The sequence below is a fragment of the Stegostoma tigrinum genome, chromosome 1, assembly GCF_030684315.1.
Source record: "Stegostoma tigrinum isolate sSteTig4 chromosome 1, sSteTig4.hap1, whole genome shotgun sequence".
Classification (NCBI taxonomy): Eukaryota; Metazoa; Chordata; class Chondrichthyes; order Orectolobiformes; family Stegostomatidae; genus Stegostoma; species Stegostoma tigrinum.
In genome coordinates this window covers 11607320-11624640 of record NC_081354.1, presented here as the reverse complement: position 1 = coordinate 11624640, position 17321 = coordinate 11607320, and the positions used below count along the sequence as shown (strand labels likewise).

The 17321-nt window shown below is 39.5% G+C and overlaps 1 protein-coding gene across 2 annotated transcripts in view; it reads left to right on the top strand.

The window, feature by feature from the left end:
* papss1 (3'-phosphoadenosine 5'-phosphosulfate synthase 1) overlaps positions 1 to 15731 on the top strand; it is a 55113-nt gene extending 39382 nt beyond the window's left edge. For both annotated transcript variants that reach the window (XM_048533763.2, XM_059651682.1), the window contains 3 exons: positions 4036 to 4304; positions 11918 to 12147; positions 14636 to 15731. In XM_048533763.2, the coding sequence (XP_048389720.1) occupies positions 4036 to 4304; positions 11918 to 12147; positions 14636 to 14774 (638 nt within the window). In that variant the 3' untranslated portion in view covers positions 14775 to 15731. The remainder of the gene's footprint in view (positions 1 to 4035; positions 4305 to 11917; positions 12148 to 14635) is intronic.
* Positions 15732 to 17321: the final 1590 nt, after the last annotated feature.

Genomic DNA, 17321 nt, shown 5'->3' with positions numbered 1-17321 from the left:
TTGGGCCTGGGACCCCATATTGAGAAATTCCTGCAATGATGTCCTGCATCTGAGATGATTGATTTGCTACAACCACAACTCTCTTCCCTTGTGCTCAATGTGACTGCAGCCAGTCCCATTGGCTTGTAGACATTTATAGATGCATTTGTTTTTAAAGTGGCTTTTTGTTGATACAGGTTTATGCAGTCTTCATCTTAAGATGTTGGTGCAATGGAGGTTTGGCTGGATATTGAAAGGGTTTTAAGCAAATAGTTCATTCAGCTGGATAGGAGAATCAATATGTGCAACTATCAATATGAATTAAAAAATGCTTCACCTAATGTTGCTTTACAGAGTCCTGTATACTGCAACAGCCTTATCAGCTTCACCTCAGAGATATGGCAGGTAACCTTAAAGGGATGTTTATAAGTAATTTTTTCAGTTTAGAGAAAACTGAATTCACTAGTAAGATCAAAAAAGTCAAAGTGGCTTCATGTGATGGTTTGATACAAATACCCATAGTCTAGCTAGATCTTGATGTTGTGTAAATAATTTATTCCAGTCTTTTAAAACTGGGAGCCCTGAAGAAGGGTTATACCCAAAACATTGACTGTTCCTTTCCTCCAGATGCTGCCTGGCTTGCTGTGTTCTTCCAACCTCCTGTTTGTTTACCTTGGATTCCAGCATCTGCAGATTTTTTTCTGTCTCTTGTAAAACTTCCTGCTGTTTGGCTGTATTTCTGCCTGAACTGCCATCAATTTGATTGTTTGTATTGGTTTCATTGCCTCTTTGTGGTGTCAGTGAGCACAGTCATTTATTTGGTGCTGAATTTGTCTTTGGGACATTACAAAGAACCTTGATGTGATCACGTGCGTTCTGAAAAATTGACCATGCATTTGGAGCCAATATTCCTATTCAGAATGGATTGATCTTGGGATTAAGAATCAGTTTCTCAGTAAGTCCAATTATATAACTTTAATGTGGTTGAGGTTCTGAATTTACTTTGACTATCCACCTGGCAACCATATGTGTTGATATTTACATGCCTGTAATATATCAGGAGTGCAGATCATGTCATAAGGTATCTCTCTTAACATGAATGTTTTTCTCTATCCATGTTGTAGTTTGTACCTTTCCACTTTGTTCTCAACAGCACTCACAAGGAGCAGCAATAGATGTGCATTACTTGCAATCAGGCTGGATATGTTGGCATGATTTGTGACTAAGCTAACAGTCTTATGAAGGTCTAGATTTTTTTTTGACATGACCATACTATCAACTGACATAGGACAGTATAATGGTTTCTGTGCAGGTTGTTTACTGTGGCAAAAGGTTCAAGTACAAAGGCATGGATCTAAAAAATGACAGGGAAGTTGAGTGAAGAATACGACTGGAGTTGTGGCGAATATTATAGGGGAGGTTTTTGAAGCAAGGAATTGGCTGCAAGCAACAAGTTATGTTCTTAATTGCATTTTTGAAGCAAGAGAAACCGTCAGAAGATATGGTTTTTAAAAAAGTGGATCGGTATAATTGATTTAAGAGAAAACATCAAGCTTGTTTGTGGTTGTTGGCGTTCAGAGCATAGGAACATGTTAAGTGCTTTCTACCCAATCTTTTCTCAGTTTATTAAATCATGCTGATCTTTTGGTGTTCCTCAATCTTGCCTTGCAATCTTTTAGGTCTTGGATGACTTGTTTGATATAAGCTTTTGGTTGTGTAAACCTAAGTAGAAAGAGGATGGTTGTCATGAGAAATTAATCTAAGATGTGACCGGACCCGTCAAGTATCTTTCAGTATGCTTAAGAAGGTGAAGAATAATATTATCTGATGGCATGAGAGAGCTAGGGTTTCCCAGTTTCGTGCTTAGAGTCTAAACACAACATAAATTTTAGGACTTTCTCTCAAAATGGACCATGTCTTCAGACACAGCACCTTCCGAACCTGCAGCCGTTTCCCTCTAGAAGGACAAGGGCAGCAGATATGTAGGAGTACCACCACCTGCAAGCTCCTGTCCAGGTCGCTCACCATCCTGACTTGGAAATACATTGCCGTTCCTTCATTGTCACTGGGTCAAAATCCTGGAATGTGCCCCGGAAGATGTTGTGTCTCAACCTGCAGCATGTGGAATGCAGCGGTTCAGAAGGCAGTTCATCACCACCCTCTCAAGGGCATCTAAAGGCAGGCAATAAATGCCGGTCCACTGACGGCCACATTCCACAAATGAATTTAAAAAGAAAACTTGAATTGGCTCGCTGGAATGGCCATGTTGAAATAAGCAGTATACTCGATCTCTCCTGAGGAAAGTAGTCAATCAATAGCAGAAGCTGAGATGATATTGTTTCATAGCATTGGCTAAGTTATGAAATTGGCAGACGTATGAAATTATCAGACAAGTAAAGATGAATCAACCATCGTGACTACCCCACATTGGGATGATGACCCTTAAAACTTAAAGCTATCTGTATTCAGAATGAATTTTTGGAGTGAATCAGAAATTGGCTATGTTTTATATGCTGGGCAGAGAAGTGGAGAACTGAGTGGTGTGTCCAAGGGTTAATTTTTGGAAGTGCCACTTTATTTAATTTACCTTAAATCAGCAACACAAGTTGGGCAATGATTTCTGATGACAACTTAGGAAATGCAAAATGACTTGGACTCAACATGCCTGGAGGCAAGACCATTGTAAGTCAACTGTAAGACATACGCATGGAAATCACTGTCTAGGAATGGAAAATTAGTAAAGCACAAAACCACAAATGATGTAATAGTTCATGAAATTGAAACAAAAGAAAGGACTTACCTTGAGTACCGTGCATCATAGCTTTGAGACTAGCCAAAGCAGTTCACAGCTATTGGATTGCTCTTGAAGTGCAGCCCCTGGTTAATAGGGAAACACACCAGCCAATTTATGCAGGATCACACAAATGGTCAGTATAGTAAATGACCAGCAGTCTTTCACAGTATTATCATACTGACATGGATTATATAGTAAAGGTTAGTAGTGGGGTAGAAAACATCATCCTTTCAACCCATGCTATGAGGCAAACTGGCACTCAAGTAGCACAAATGCACTTGGCTAACAAATGCTAATCAGTAATCCATGAAACAAATGAAATATTGAAGTATATTAGTCAGAAAGTCCAAATCACATTCAGATTGTAAGTTCTGTGTATTCACTGAGGCATTCATATGTTGATATGTAGTGTTGGAGTTTTAAAAAAAGAGAAATCTTCACTTTTTCAAGGAAAACAGATGTTTGAGAAAAATCTTAGTGATGTTTGTTAAAGAAGTCCATCTGTCCATTTTGTTGTGATCCAGGAGAAGTTCTGATTGAATTTTCAGACAAAGTTGTTGAACTATTTTCTAGGGAAGAGTATCTGAAAATTTCCCTTTACCACCAAACAATGAGGGAGGCAAGCTGTATTCATTGGATAGAAGGGTGGCTCTGTTGGGCTTTAGTTCTATGTCGGAAATGTTGATGGATGGAGATGTAAACAGGTGCTTATCACAAAATAAGTATATAAACCACAGCCTTGACCTGGTTGGATTAGGGTACAGTAGTCATTTCATTACTATATTATATAGCAAATAAATTGGAAAACTGTTTGAAATCTATTAATGTATTGATGATTTAAAGATTCATTTCAACTCATGGATGATCCTCAACTGCCTGCAACTCAGCATGAGCAGAAACTTCAAATGGTGATTAATTCAATCTGGGTTTGTGGATGTGACCAGTTTTGTGGGTGGGAACTGCCTCCAGAGGGACGCTTTTAAAACTAGAGAAAAAGATTGCAGAAACGTAAAAGTGCACAGTGTGCAGTTTGCATTTAAAATTCTGGAATTGTTTATGCTAATGGAGGTGAATTGCACCAGAGAAATCACTGCAATTGAGTGGAAACTCCAGGCCATAAAGTATATGGTGTGCTGTGGCTGGGAGCTTTACTGACTGCTCATTTGGAGATCAACCTTGAAATTATTTGTGGGAGTGGCAGTAACATTGAAGTAAACATCAAGGTGGAGTTATATTTGTCCTAATTGTTTTAATTCTTTTAGACGCTGTCTTCGCATTTCAGCTACGCAATCCAGTGCACAATGGGCATGCTCTGTTGATGCAGGATACCTTTCAACAGCTGATTGAACGTGGTTATAGGCGTCCAGTTCTTCTTCTTCATCCACTAGGTGGTTGGACAAAAGATGATGATGTACCCTTATTATGGAGAATGAAGCAGCATGCTGCTGTATTGGAAGAGAGGATACTTAAACAAGAGTCTACTGTCGTGGCCATCTTCCCATCTCCCATGATGTATGCTGGACCAACCGAGGTGACTTATTTTTCCTTTCTTTCCCTTTAACTCATTACAAAAGGGGAGATTGTTTTAAGAGATTCCTGAAGTAGCAACATATTATGCCACTTGATGTGCAACAGTTAATACTTGTTCTCCCAATGTGTTGGTTATCAGGTCTCTAAACAGACTTGCGCTCTCTGCCTGATGAACAGTTAGAATAAGGCTATTCAGTCCATCAAACTTGTTGTGTCTTTGGACTTGCCAATGATTGGTTTAGTGCAAAGTTGGTCAGTAAGCATTAATCAAATCTGCTTCCTGTTTGCTGTCCACTAACAATTAGCTTTCATTAAGTTACATAGTTTGTCCATTGTTTTGACTTCATAAATTTGCATCATATACTGTAATTCTGTAATAATACATATAATTCTATTGCTACTTACAGTAGTGCAACAGCTCAGTAACTTGAAATACCATTTGGCAAATGAACACTTGGGAAGTGTTCTACGACATTTTGGATATCAGTTGATTGCCTCAACCATTTTCTCTACTCAAAACTCCTCTGGATTAATTTGCATGTGGAGGCGCGAGCAATTAATTTTAGAAATTTCTGGATGAAGGGCACAGTTAAAACTACTGTGTTCCCAAGATTTTACTAACTAACCTTTTATCGCAGAATTGACTTTAGACTGTGTAGGTGAGCATGGGCCTGATCAGATGTGGTGTACCAGTGAAGTTTAGCCGTTTTCATTAGGTGCAAATACAGACGTAAAATATGAAAAGCTCAGTGTAAGCCTCTGCCAGAATGTGTACAGTTGTTTTTGAATTTGCTGTACTCTACCTGCCAAGGCAGCCAGATGTTCAAGATCCTGAATCACTTTAATTGATGTCCTTCTGAGTAGTTAATTTAAGATGCACTTAAATGGTTTCTGAAAGAGAAGGGCCCTAACATAAGGCCCCCCAAAAGTAGCTAAGTAAGCAACTTAAACTGCAAACAGTAGAGTAGTGTTTACTTTTTAAGAAAATACTTATTTTTGCAAGCCTAAAGCAACTGGAAGGTATGTATGGTAATGGAGACAGTCTACTTGATTTATGTTATAATTATTATAAATACATGGTAATTTTGTGGTATTCCACTTTTTTGCATAAATGTTTTTTAGTCTGTAATGATTTGAGTTAGTTACTTACAATGCTCCCAGTGGCCTACAATAATATTGCAAGACATGACCCAATAACCTTTATTCTGAGTATGATAGAAAATTATTGTGGAATGTTGGGTAAGAAGCCAGGGAACTAATTGGAGAGCTCTTTCAAAGATGAGCAAAGGGGCAATAGGCTGAATAACCACCACCTGTATGATATTATTTTGTTAGTCGATCTCCTGCTGTGTCATTTGAAATGAACTGGACACTCTAAAATTGTTTAAAGCTCTTCAGCTCTGCTCTTGACTCGTGCTGTCTTGAGTCAGTAATCCAGCATTCAATTTCAAAAGTTTTAAGTTTTGAAGAATGTGTTATGGCTGTTTTGAACTTTGCTAAAATCATCCAGTTTTCCACTTTTTTTTCTCACATAGTCAGTTGCTGCAGTCCGAAAGTTGAAACAGAATTGTAGGTGGGTAAACTCGAAAAAGCTTGGAAATATGACACAGTCGCTGAATTACGTATTTGTATCTTACTTAAAAGAACTATTTTTAGCAACCTCTTTGGCCATATTATGAGACAAATCTGGCGCAGGTGGAACTTGGACCTGGTCCTTCTAGCCCAGAGGTGACGTCACTACCACTGCACCACAAAATGTAGTGATATTTTAATAGACCCAATTTTGTACTCTCTTGAGTACAAAAGAATTGGCTTCAAGGCTCCTCATAATGAATGAACCAGTAATGAAGCAATGCAAATGTAGATGTTATGAGCTGTGCTGAGGTATCTCCCCTTCTCCCAGAGTGTTCTTGGTTAGTGTGCTTGGTCATTTCCTATGAGCCATCAAACTGTGATAACAAAGTGTAGAGCTGGGTGAACACAGCAGGCCAAGCAGCATCTTACGAGCACAAAAGATGCTGCTTGGCCTGCTGAGTTCATCCGGCTCTACACTTTGTTATCTCGGATTCCTCAGCATCTGCAGTTCCTATTATCTCTGATACAATTTGAGCCACCAAACTGTGTCCTCTTGGGTAAGCTAAGAAGCTAACACAATGGGGAATTCAGAAGAGTGATAACAACACTCTTGACTAGATCACTCAAGCAAATTTGCTAGTTTCTCAAGTCATTATTTAGCCTTCATATTGAATTATTCCTGTAGGAGTAGAATTGAGACACAATTCTAGAACAACTCCTAAGGTTGCCAGCCCTTAAGTAGCTATTTACATGTGTGAATTGCTGTTACATTGAGCATACAATCTTTCTGTAGCTGCTATAGACCATTGCTGTTTCCAAGCACAGATTTTGCCTAATGAAAGCAATGTGTTCGCTATTTTTCTGTTGTTGAATCCGCCCGTAAAGTCCCATTTCCAGAATAGTTTGTGGTAAAACTTTCTTGTTGCTGCCAAACCTGTGGGTTTGGCAGTCTCTACATCCTGTACTGGTAGTCTGTACAGATGGCAGATTGGTCTAGTGTGCTTGGCATTCTGAACAACAAAACAGTATATTGAGAACAGGACGTTTCACACCTAGAGTGCAATACTGTAAATAATTCACATTTTAAAGCACAATCTGCAAATACATTTTACCTAAATCTTAGTATTATTTAGGGAGGAGGTGAGGCAGGGAATCAGTTCTGTCCAATGCAATAATTAAAGTAGTTACTTGATGCCGCAGTAACCATTCTGCAACAAACTGACATTGTGGCGTATTTACCTGTACTGCACATGGGACGTGTTCCATTTGTAGAGGAGATGAACTATTCAGATTAAGTATACACATTATAGATGAATAAAAGAAAGAGTTAGTACTTACTTATATAACATCTTACACAGCTTCAGGCTGTCCCAAAGCACTTTGCAGCCAATTAGATATTCCTGTAGTGCAGCCATGGCTATGATATATGGAATGGAGTTGCCAATTTGCAAGCAATAACATTCCCCCAAACAGTAATGACACACATGGGTAGAACATGTTCTTGTGAAAGGTCATGGAATTGAAATGTTTACCGGTTCCTCTACACAAATTGCTACCAAAGTTGTGTTTTCTGGCACTTCTTTTACTCAAAACTCTTTTCAGTGTTAATTATAGAATTAACAATTTAGGAATAAACGCCAGCTAGGTTAGCAGAACAATTCCCCAGCTCTTAATAAATCGCGTGAAATTATTTTATGTCCATGTGAAATGACTGATGAGACATCTGTTCAATGTCTTAACAAAAAAAATTGCATCTTGGACAAGCCAATGTACCTTTTGGCATTTCATTACTTAAATTTCTGCCTTGATTATATGCTTAAACCTGTAGAATGGGGTTTGGGGCTTGAACTGATAGCGTTTAACTGTAGTAAGAGTTTTGCTGTGAAGTTAAGGCTGAGAAAGCCAAATAAGTATTAGCTTTTGCTGAGATGGTTATATGTCACAGCATTTAGTCTTGCAGTTGACATTCAGCATATAAAAAATGGCAATTAAATGGTACTCTGGATGAGTTCATAGAACACTTTTGAGAGTGTTTCTTAGAGCAGCAGGCTCTGGAACCAGAGACCAGGCACTTGGTATTGTGTAATGACGCAGGATTAAAGAATGTCTTTGGTGTAAAGGCACTGCTAGGTAGCAGTAACAACAGTACAATTGAATTTTTACATTCAGTTTGAGGAGGGAAGAGTTGGGTAAAAGCCTACTATATTTTAAACTTAAATAAGGGCAAATCTGGGTGCAAGGAAGTTGAGAGAACTGAAACACACTGGGATATTAGTTGGGGGGGGTGTCGATTAACAGTAAAACAGTGGCAGGTATTTAAAAAGGTATTTCAGAATTTGTATATGCCTAACATAAAGAAAAGTTCTAAGAGCTGGACCCACTATCCATGATTAACTAAAAAATTTAAGGAAAGCAACAAACTTAAGGAATAAACATCTAAATGTAATGAAGTGTGGCAGGTCAGACTATTTGATGGAATATAAAGAACAGCAGAGAATGACTTAAAATTATACATATTTTTGGACTCAAGGTTATATTTAAGAGTTATATTTAACATTACCCTGTCTTTTAAATTGTCCATTCCTGTAACTATTTTCTCTGCTGGTAACATATAATCTCTCGTGCTGCCTTTTCAGTTGAGTGATCCAGATCTGTCCAGTCCTTTTTAGTAACCCTGGTATGTGACACTGGTAAACAATCTTTTCTGTACTCCAGACTTATTATCCTTTGTCAACCAGCACTAAATTCCTTATTCAGAGTGTACCCTCTGAGAATGTTCTCTCCACTTCCTCTGGTTCTTGTTCTACATTTTTGTCTTTTAGCCATGTGATAGTACAGAACTTGTGTTACTGAAAAAAAGGCATCTTTTTTATTTTGGGTGGCAAGTGGCCTCTGACCTGTAGAGGTATTGCCATGGAGAATACATTAGTTATTGGCTGACTGCTAACTACTTAGTTTTGTTTAAATTTCAGACCAGACAAGTTGACTTTGGTCAAGGAATCACCCAGTCAATCGCTGCCAGCTATTTTTTGTTACCTGTCAGTCATCATTAACTGTTGCATTCTCCATGGTATCTCCTCTACCAATCAATGTCCACTTGCCATCTAGTCAGCAGTCTTTTCACACTCTATAAAAGTTGTTTTCCCTTTATTTCTTGAGTTGTCTTAATGAGTGCAATCCAAAAGATTTTGCGAGAATTGTTTCTTTTTCCAGCAGTACTCCAGTTTTGCCCATGTGGCTCAGTACTTTCCTGATTCAGATGGTGCTGACCATATTGTCACCCCGTTTAGTAGATATAAGCCAAGCCTGTCTAACCTTTCCTGGTAAGACAACCCACCCTTTCCAAGTATTAATTGACTAAAATTTCTCTGAATTGCTTCCAGTCCATTTGCATCCATCCTTAATCAAGGAGGCCAAAACTTTCACAGTAGTCCAGATATGGTGTCACCAGATCATGTATAACTGAAGGATAACCAGTCCACTATTTTTGTACTCCATTCCCCTTGCGGTAAATGATGACACACTATTGGCTTTTTGACTTACTTGCTGTTAACATCTGCAGACCTTTTGCAGTTCATGAGCAAGGATACTCCGATCTTTCTGCATTTTGGAGCTCTGCAATTGCCGACAATTTAGATAACGTGCTTCCTTTTCATTCTTCCTGCCAGAAGGGGCAATTTCATATTTTCTCACATTGTACTCCACTTGCCAGACCTTTGCCCACTCATTTAAACTGTCTCAATCCTTTTGTAGCTGCCTTCTGCTCTCTCCATGTCTAACTTTCCCATTTATGTTTGTGTCATCAGTAAATTTAGTAACCATGCCTTCCAGAACAAGTGGAAAGTATCTAGAATCTAATAGCAAATTAGAACATAGCTATGAGAAGAGGTGGGGTAGTCACTGCCTGACTGAAGGTGTTGCACTTAAATGCACACAGTATTTGAAGCAAGGTGAATGAGCTTGTGGCACTTGTTGATTTTGGATAATGGCATTGTGTGTATCACAGAGGTATGGCTGCAAAGGAATCAGGGCTGGGAAATAAATATCCAAGGATGTGACATATCGAAAGGACACGCTAAGGGGACAGGGTCACCTTGTTAGTAAGAAATCAAATTAAATTGACAGCCAGATGCAGTCTAGGGCCAGCAGGTGTGGAATTTGTGTAGGTAGAGTTGAAGAATTGCAAAGATGTAAAGTCCCTGTAGGCCTGCTAGTAGTCAGGATGTGAAGTAGGAGATAGAAAAGGCATGCAAGAAAGGCACAATTACACCCAGCATGGGAGATTTCAATACGCAGATGACTGAGGAAATCAGATTGATAGCATATTCCAAGAAGAGGAATTTGTAGTGTGTCTGCGAGACTTTTTTTTGGAGCAGCTTGTGATGATACCCACATGTGAACAGACAGTTCTGATTTATAATGTGTAATGAGGCAGACTAGATTAGAGAGCTTAAGGCGAAGGAACCTCCAAGGTACAGTGACCAGAATTCACCCTGCAGTTTGAGTTGGAGAAGTTGGAATCAGACATAATGGTAATATAGTTGAGTAAAGGTAACAACAAAGACATAATGGAGGATCTGGCCAGAGTTGATTGGAAGAGGAGCCTAGCAGGGAAGATGTTGGAGCAACGATGGCAGGAGATATTGGGAATAATTCAGTAGGCACTGCAGAAATTCATCCTGTGGAAGAAAAAGTATACTAACCAGAGAATGGGGCAACTGTGGCTGGCAAGTGAAGTCAGGAACATCTTAGAACCAAAAGAAAAATCATATTGTGTGGTGAGGAGGAATGGGAAGCTGTTTAAAACACAACAAAGCTTAACCAGAAAAAAAGTAAGGAGGAGAAGATGAAATATGAGGTTAAACTAGCTCATTACATAAAAATATATAACTTAGAAAGATTGCAAGAGTTTCTTGATATATAAAATGTGAGAGAGGGGCACGAGTGTATATTGAACTACTGGAAAATGAAGTTATAGAAGTAGTAATGGGGAACAAAAAAATGGCAGAGGAACTGAACAGATACTTTGCATCAGTTTTCACAGTGGAAGACCCTAGAACACCAGAACTTCCAAGAGTCAGTAGGCAGAGGCGAGTGTAGTAGCCATCACTAAGGACAAGATCCTGGGAAGCTGAAAGGTCTGAAGGACGATAAATCATCCAGACCAGATGGACTACAACCCGTAGTTCTGAAAGATCTAGCTGAGGAGATTGTGGAAGCATTGTGGTGACCTTGCACAAATCAATGGAGTCAGGGAGGGTCTTTGACCAGTGTAAAATGACTAATATACAAAAATATATTAAAACTAATATAAAAATGATTTCTGTTTAAGAAGGCAAGGAGGCAGAAGATGAGAAATTATAGGCTGCCTAGCCTGACTTCCGCCTTTGGTAAGATTTTGGAAACCACTATCAAAGTTGAGATTGCCAGGCGCCTCTCAAGATCTAAGAATGAAACCCATCACGTTCTGGGGGCTCGTCAGCCTGTAACTTTTGTGATTTGCTCAGTACCACTTCAGTGGTGATGGCCATTTGCTTGGGTTTCTTGCTCCCCCATTTCCTGATTTACAGCTATTTCTGGAATGTTACTTGAGACATTGCAAATATTAGTTTGATTCCTCTGCCCTGTGGGTTGTGTTTCCAGTAGGCCTTAGGTTTTAAGCTGCACACCATAAGAAAAGCAATGCATAGGAAAGGTTGAGTACCTCATATTTAAAATATAGATATTTGATAAATAGCAATGTGACCCACGCCATCAACTGCACAGCAACATTTCAGGGCACTTTGGAAAGAAATGTCTTCCCTTTTTAGGCTATGTATATTAAGGTAATTAACTGGATCTTTTGTACAGTCTGACAAATGAACATTTCTTAGGCCAGATCACAGGAAAAGTTTTTAGAGAAGAGGCTTGAGGTTACAAAACTTGAGCTTTCATTTGATTTTTATTATCAAAGTAAAAGTTCACTACTTCAAAAGAGTCAGGAAAAATGAGCAATTTAATTTTGTTTAATTCACACATTGCACACGTTTCTCATTACAGGTTCAATGGCACTGTAGATCCCGTATGATTGCAGGGGCTAACTTCTACATAGTGGGCCGAGACCCTGCAGGCATGCCTCATCCAGAGACTAAGAAGGATCTGTACGAGCCAACGCATGGGGCGAAAGTTCTGACCATGGCTCCAGGCCTACTGTCTCTGGAAATCATCCCATTTCGTGTCGCTGCCTATAACAAGGTGAAAAAATGCATGGACTATTATGACCCTGAACAGTAAGTATGAGATTTTGTTGCATAGTGAGTGCAATTGCTTCAGTCATCAGGACCATTCAGAAGTTGAAGGTTCCCTTGGGCTGGTAAAGGAAGATGTAATTGAGGAAAAATGTAGTAATCTTTTTAGTAGGGAAATGGTTCAAAGCCGTTCAACTGCTTGGACTAGCTGAATCAACTTGACACTTAATAGATGAATAATGCTTTTCTTTTGAATTGGAACATTAACTTCACTTAGCTGTTTTATTACAAGTTTTGAAATAAGTTTGCTACCGGTACATTTTGCAGAAATGCACTGTGCTTTAGCAGCTTCCCCATCATCACATGACCTTGATTTTGGAGTTACTGGATCCAGTACAACATAATATTTCAGTGGGGCATTATGTGTTTGATTACCAGTGCAGATCTGTGGCTATTGTTAATCAACCTGTTCAGCAATGTTGTTACATGCCTCTGGACCAGGTGGGACTTGAACCTGGGCCTCCTAGCTTAGGGGTAGGGTCTCCACCGCTGTCACAAGAGCTGTCAGTTGGGGAGAGACTTATATTTAAGGTTTGCAGACACAGTGGGATTGTTTAAAATGGAGGATTTTTAAATTACAGATCAAAAATCAATAAGTCAATTTGAAGTATAGATAAGCCATGATGGGGTTGAATGGCCTCCTATTGTTCCTGTGATGTGTAAATCTCTACTGGGCATTAAGCTGCCATAGGCAGATGATACCCCAAGTTGGTGCCGGCACGGTAGGCAGTGTTTGTGCTTATCAGAGCCTGTCTGCTCCAGACTGGTGGTATCGTTTTTCTCTCTGTACTTTTTGTCTTTTTGTTTCCTTTTCTTCTTCTTCCTTACTACTTCATCTTTGAGACCAGACTGATGTGGGCAGGATCGACCGGGACTCTTGGTGCTAGCTGTACCAGTGTCCAGAGCCTGGACTCTTGCCTGAGGTGGAGTTGGGGTCCCCTGGGATATCAACATCATTGTTGCTGTTCCTGCAGCCAGACTCCTTAAGGACCGAAACATCCTGTAGAGACCTTGAAGGCACCCTGCTTGAGACCTCAATTTGAACAGGAGATGAACTTCTATTTAAGTAATTTCTTTTTAGCCTTACTGTAACTTAATATTTGATTGTGGCACTGTATTCACTGTACCTTCAAGATGTATGGGACAATAAATAAATCTTTCATTCATTCACTCATTCACTTTCTGTATATAGTGAGACAGTGAGAAGGTGTATATTGGAGTTCTTTGAACAATGGTCCACTTGTTGGCAGTGAACTATAGGGAAAATGGCATCAGTCATGCCGTAACATTTCACTTAAATGTCATCTTAATGGTCTTGGATAGTGGGGAGAAAATGGAACATCTTTTGCCACCACTACATCAGGTAATGGTTTGGGAGTGGGTCAAGACTTGCAGTCAAACAATATTTTAAGGCAAGCACAGTTTTACTCAGGAAGCACTAAAGAAAGACTGCAAACTCCTAAAAATAGAACTGGTGGATAAGATCAATCCTAGGCAGCTCCTTAACAGCACATTCAAGTCCAAGCATGATTTTTAAGAGAATTTTTCAGTCTCGTCCATTCTGGTCATGAGTAGTGAAGTATAGTTGAAACAATGTCACATTCTATGTTCTGTACAGCATGAACTATACAGAATATTTGCAATATGGAAAATGTACTTGAAAAGGAAAATGCTGCAGTAACATGGGAAAATAACAAGTACTGAGTTAAACACTTTCAGAAAGCTAGTGCAGGCCTGATGAGACAAATTGTGTCCCTCTTGGATCTGCTAAAACTATGATAGAATGTGCTTACTAATAATTCATAACATTTTCCAATTTTTGACAGTTGTTTAAGCAAATAATTGGTATAGACCATTTTGAGCATGTGTTCTCAAATGTTATCACCTTCAAAAGGACAGTGCACAAAGGGTTAAAATAAATAAATACAGCAAAGCACCAGCATGGTAGTGCATTGTGATGAATGCAGATTTACATTATCAGTCTCTGCTGCATTACTTTGTACAGGTGAGATATGCAAGCTCAGTACTTCCCCATCGGAAAGGGCTCCCTGGGCTGCTCTTGCATTCCTCTTAACAGGCAGAGGGCTAGAACCAGATTGCCCACCCACCATCTCAGCTGCAAATCAGGGTTTACCACAAGGGGAGAAAGGGGAAATTAGAGGCTAACAAATCCTCAAAACAGTCTTTAAAAAGATGGTTCAACAGGGAAGTGATCTCATCAGAGATGATTTAGAAAAGGGCTGCACTGAATTAACTTTAAAGATATTGCTATTTTGACTTCATGCTATGAAAACTTACAGTCTCACCCAGCCTATTATATAAATTGTTTACTGCCTTCTTGGTTTGAAAATGAAGGAAATAAATATGCCAAAACTAAAAATACAGGACTTGGGTGCAGAATGCTTTTTTTTCTATTGAGCGAGTCAGTTTCCGATTCTTTAATTCCCGTGTTTCGTTTTCTCATTTAAAGCCACGAAGATTTTGACTTCATCTCTGGAACACGCATGCGTAAGTTGGCGCAGGAAGGAGTGAATCCACCAGAAGGCTTCATGGCAGCAAAAGCGTGGGCAGTCCTGACTGAATATTACAAATCTTTGGAGAAAGCCTAGAGTGATGAGACTCAACAGTTCTTTAATTGATAGCAGGGGACCACACACACAGCAAGTGTTCCAACAGTACTGGCACTAATTAGGAACCAGTGTTCATTCTTAAACTGTATCACTGTCTACGCAAGTCTTAATGAGCTTTATTTTATAACGAAAGGGCTGAATTTTCGATTGGAACAATTTTTAAGGATGACATTGTTTACTAAGATTACGTAGCTTTTATTTAACTGTTAAATTTTAATTGTTTCTGTATTTGGTAGCTGGGTGTACAACATAAGTAGGCTTGGCTAACCTTGAACTACGCATTCCTTCTGTCCTGAACCTTGTGTTTGGGGATTTGTTTTATCTTTTGTTGTTGTAGTTAAATTTGAGAGGGGAAAAGGGAAGTCTGTCCATTATACAGTTTTCGTGCGCACAATTACGCAAAAGTTTGAAGAAGCTAATGAACATGGTACTTTTTGTTCTTCATTCATGATAGTGAGTCAGTTGGTAAGCGGCCTATTGCTAAGCATACCCCTGTCATTAGCACTTTGAATCAGATAGCTGTCACATTCTCTTCCTGCAGAGATTGCCTTGGTTAAGTTAATATAGTCTGCAAGTGGTGGAAGTTGGATTTAAAATGCAAATATGTACAGTGATTTAAAGTTTATAGTTGATTTTGACTTTGGGCCAGTTACTTGGGCTGACTTGCAGCAAATCTCCACGAATGAAGATATTCCCGGTGAAGTTCAGTGGTGTCTTGCTTTTAATCATTGGGAATGCAGTGAAAAAAACTACAGGGCTTCTAAACCTAACCATAAAATGTCAGATTGAGTGTAGTACAGTCAGTTGATATGCTTGTGGCATGATTGGTATTGTAATTTGTGGATTTACTAGTTACAATTGCCTTGTATGCACCTGTTGAAAAAATGCACTTGATGTCTGTCAATGCCTGTGTAATAAAGAGTGCGTTCCATTCAATTTGAGATCTTTGAATTATTTTGCTTCCTAAATTCATTTTTATATTTTGAAGGTGCAGATAGGGCGGCACGGTGGCTCAGTGGTTAGCACTGCAGCCTCACAGCGCCAGGAACCCGGGTTCAATTCTCGGGCGACTGTCTGTGTGGAGTTTGCACATTCTCCCCGTGCCTCCGTGGGTTTCCTCCGGGTGCTCCGGTTTCCTCCCACAGTCCAAAGATGTACAGGCTAGGTGGATCGGCCATGCCAAATTGCCCATAGTGTTCAGGGGTGTGTGGTTTATAGGGGGATGGGTCTGGTTGGGATGCTCCAAGGGGCGGTGTGGACTTGTTGGGCCGAAGGGCCTGTTTCCACTCTGTAGGGAAACTGATCTAATCTAATCTAATCTAATCTAAAACATTGAAAGCCGTGAGACAATTTTCCTTGTTTGTTTGGATTCAGGCTTGCAAGTGCTTGAAATCTGTGATTTTTGAGAGTGCCTGCCACTTTGGATTCCACCCAAATCTTCCTTCCTTGCCTCTTATTGGCGTATTTCTTCCCTCCAATCCCAATCTCCTCTGTCTACACTCCCCCTCCCCTCTGCAGGTATTGAGTCACTCCGGTGTTTGCTTCTCATGGTTTCTGTAGCCCTATGGTACTATCATGTCAATTGTTATCTTCTACTTGATCTTCCTGGTTCCACAGGCAGCTCAGTATGGCCAAGCCAATTCTTGAAGTCTTTCTTGCTAGGCTGTGAATACTACAATAGGAGTTGTTAGTGACAAATCATTACAACACATCCTAATCCGTTATATTCTTACATTGCAATGTTTCTTTGTCGCTGTCAATGGAAGCTGAGAGGCTTGACTCGAACCAAAAGCTAAATAAAGACAGATTATTTGATTTAAACCAGCTTAGCAAGACACAGCTCAGCCAGTTTCACCAAAGTGTAAATCATGTATGTGATTTTAAAAAAATTAATTGGAACATCTTATTAATTTTATTTTAATTGAATGGTAATTGCAACTTCTGTCACAAAACAACAAAGTCCTCACTTTAGATAACAAAGTGTGAAGCTGGATGAACACAGCAGGTCAAGCAGCATATCAGGAGCACAAAAGCTAACATTTTGGGCCAAAACGTCAGCTTTTGTGGGCCTGAGATGCTGTTTGGCCTGCTGTGTTCATCCAGCTTCACACTTTGTTATCTTGGATTCTCCAGCATCTGCAGTTCCCATTTTCCCCAGTCCTCACTTTAATTGTCTGATAGTTGATCTATCTCTATGATCTGTCCTTCACAGAAAGTGCTCTATCACAAGTTTTGTGGATGAAGGACAAACCTGCATTCACCAGGGAATTATTAGGTGCCTTCTCCATAATGGTTCCCAACACTCCTGTGTTACAAGCATATTGAGACTGCAGGAAGTGATGATTGTTCTGGATGTGACTTGCTCTAACCAAAGCTCACCTGTGTTAATTTTGGTGATTTTAAACTCTGTATTCCTGATAGCATTTTCCTGCTGGCCTTCATTTCGTAAGATTTAATACTTTAAATAAAACTGCCTGTGTACAAGGCATTCCAAACAGATTGCTTAGCTCAATGTTATGTAGCAAT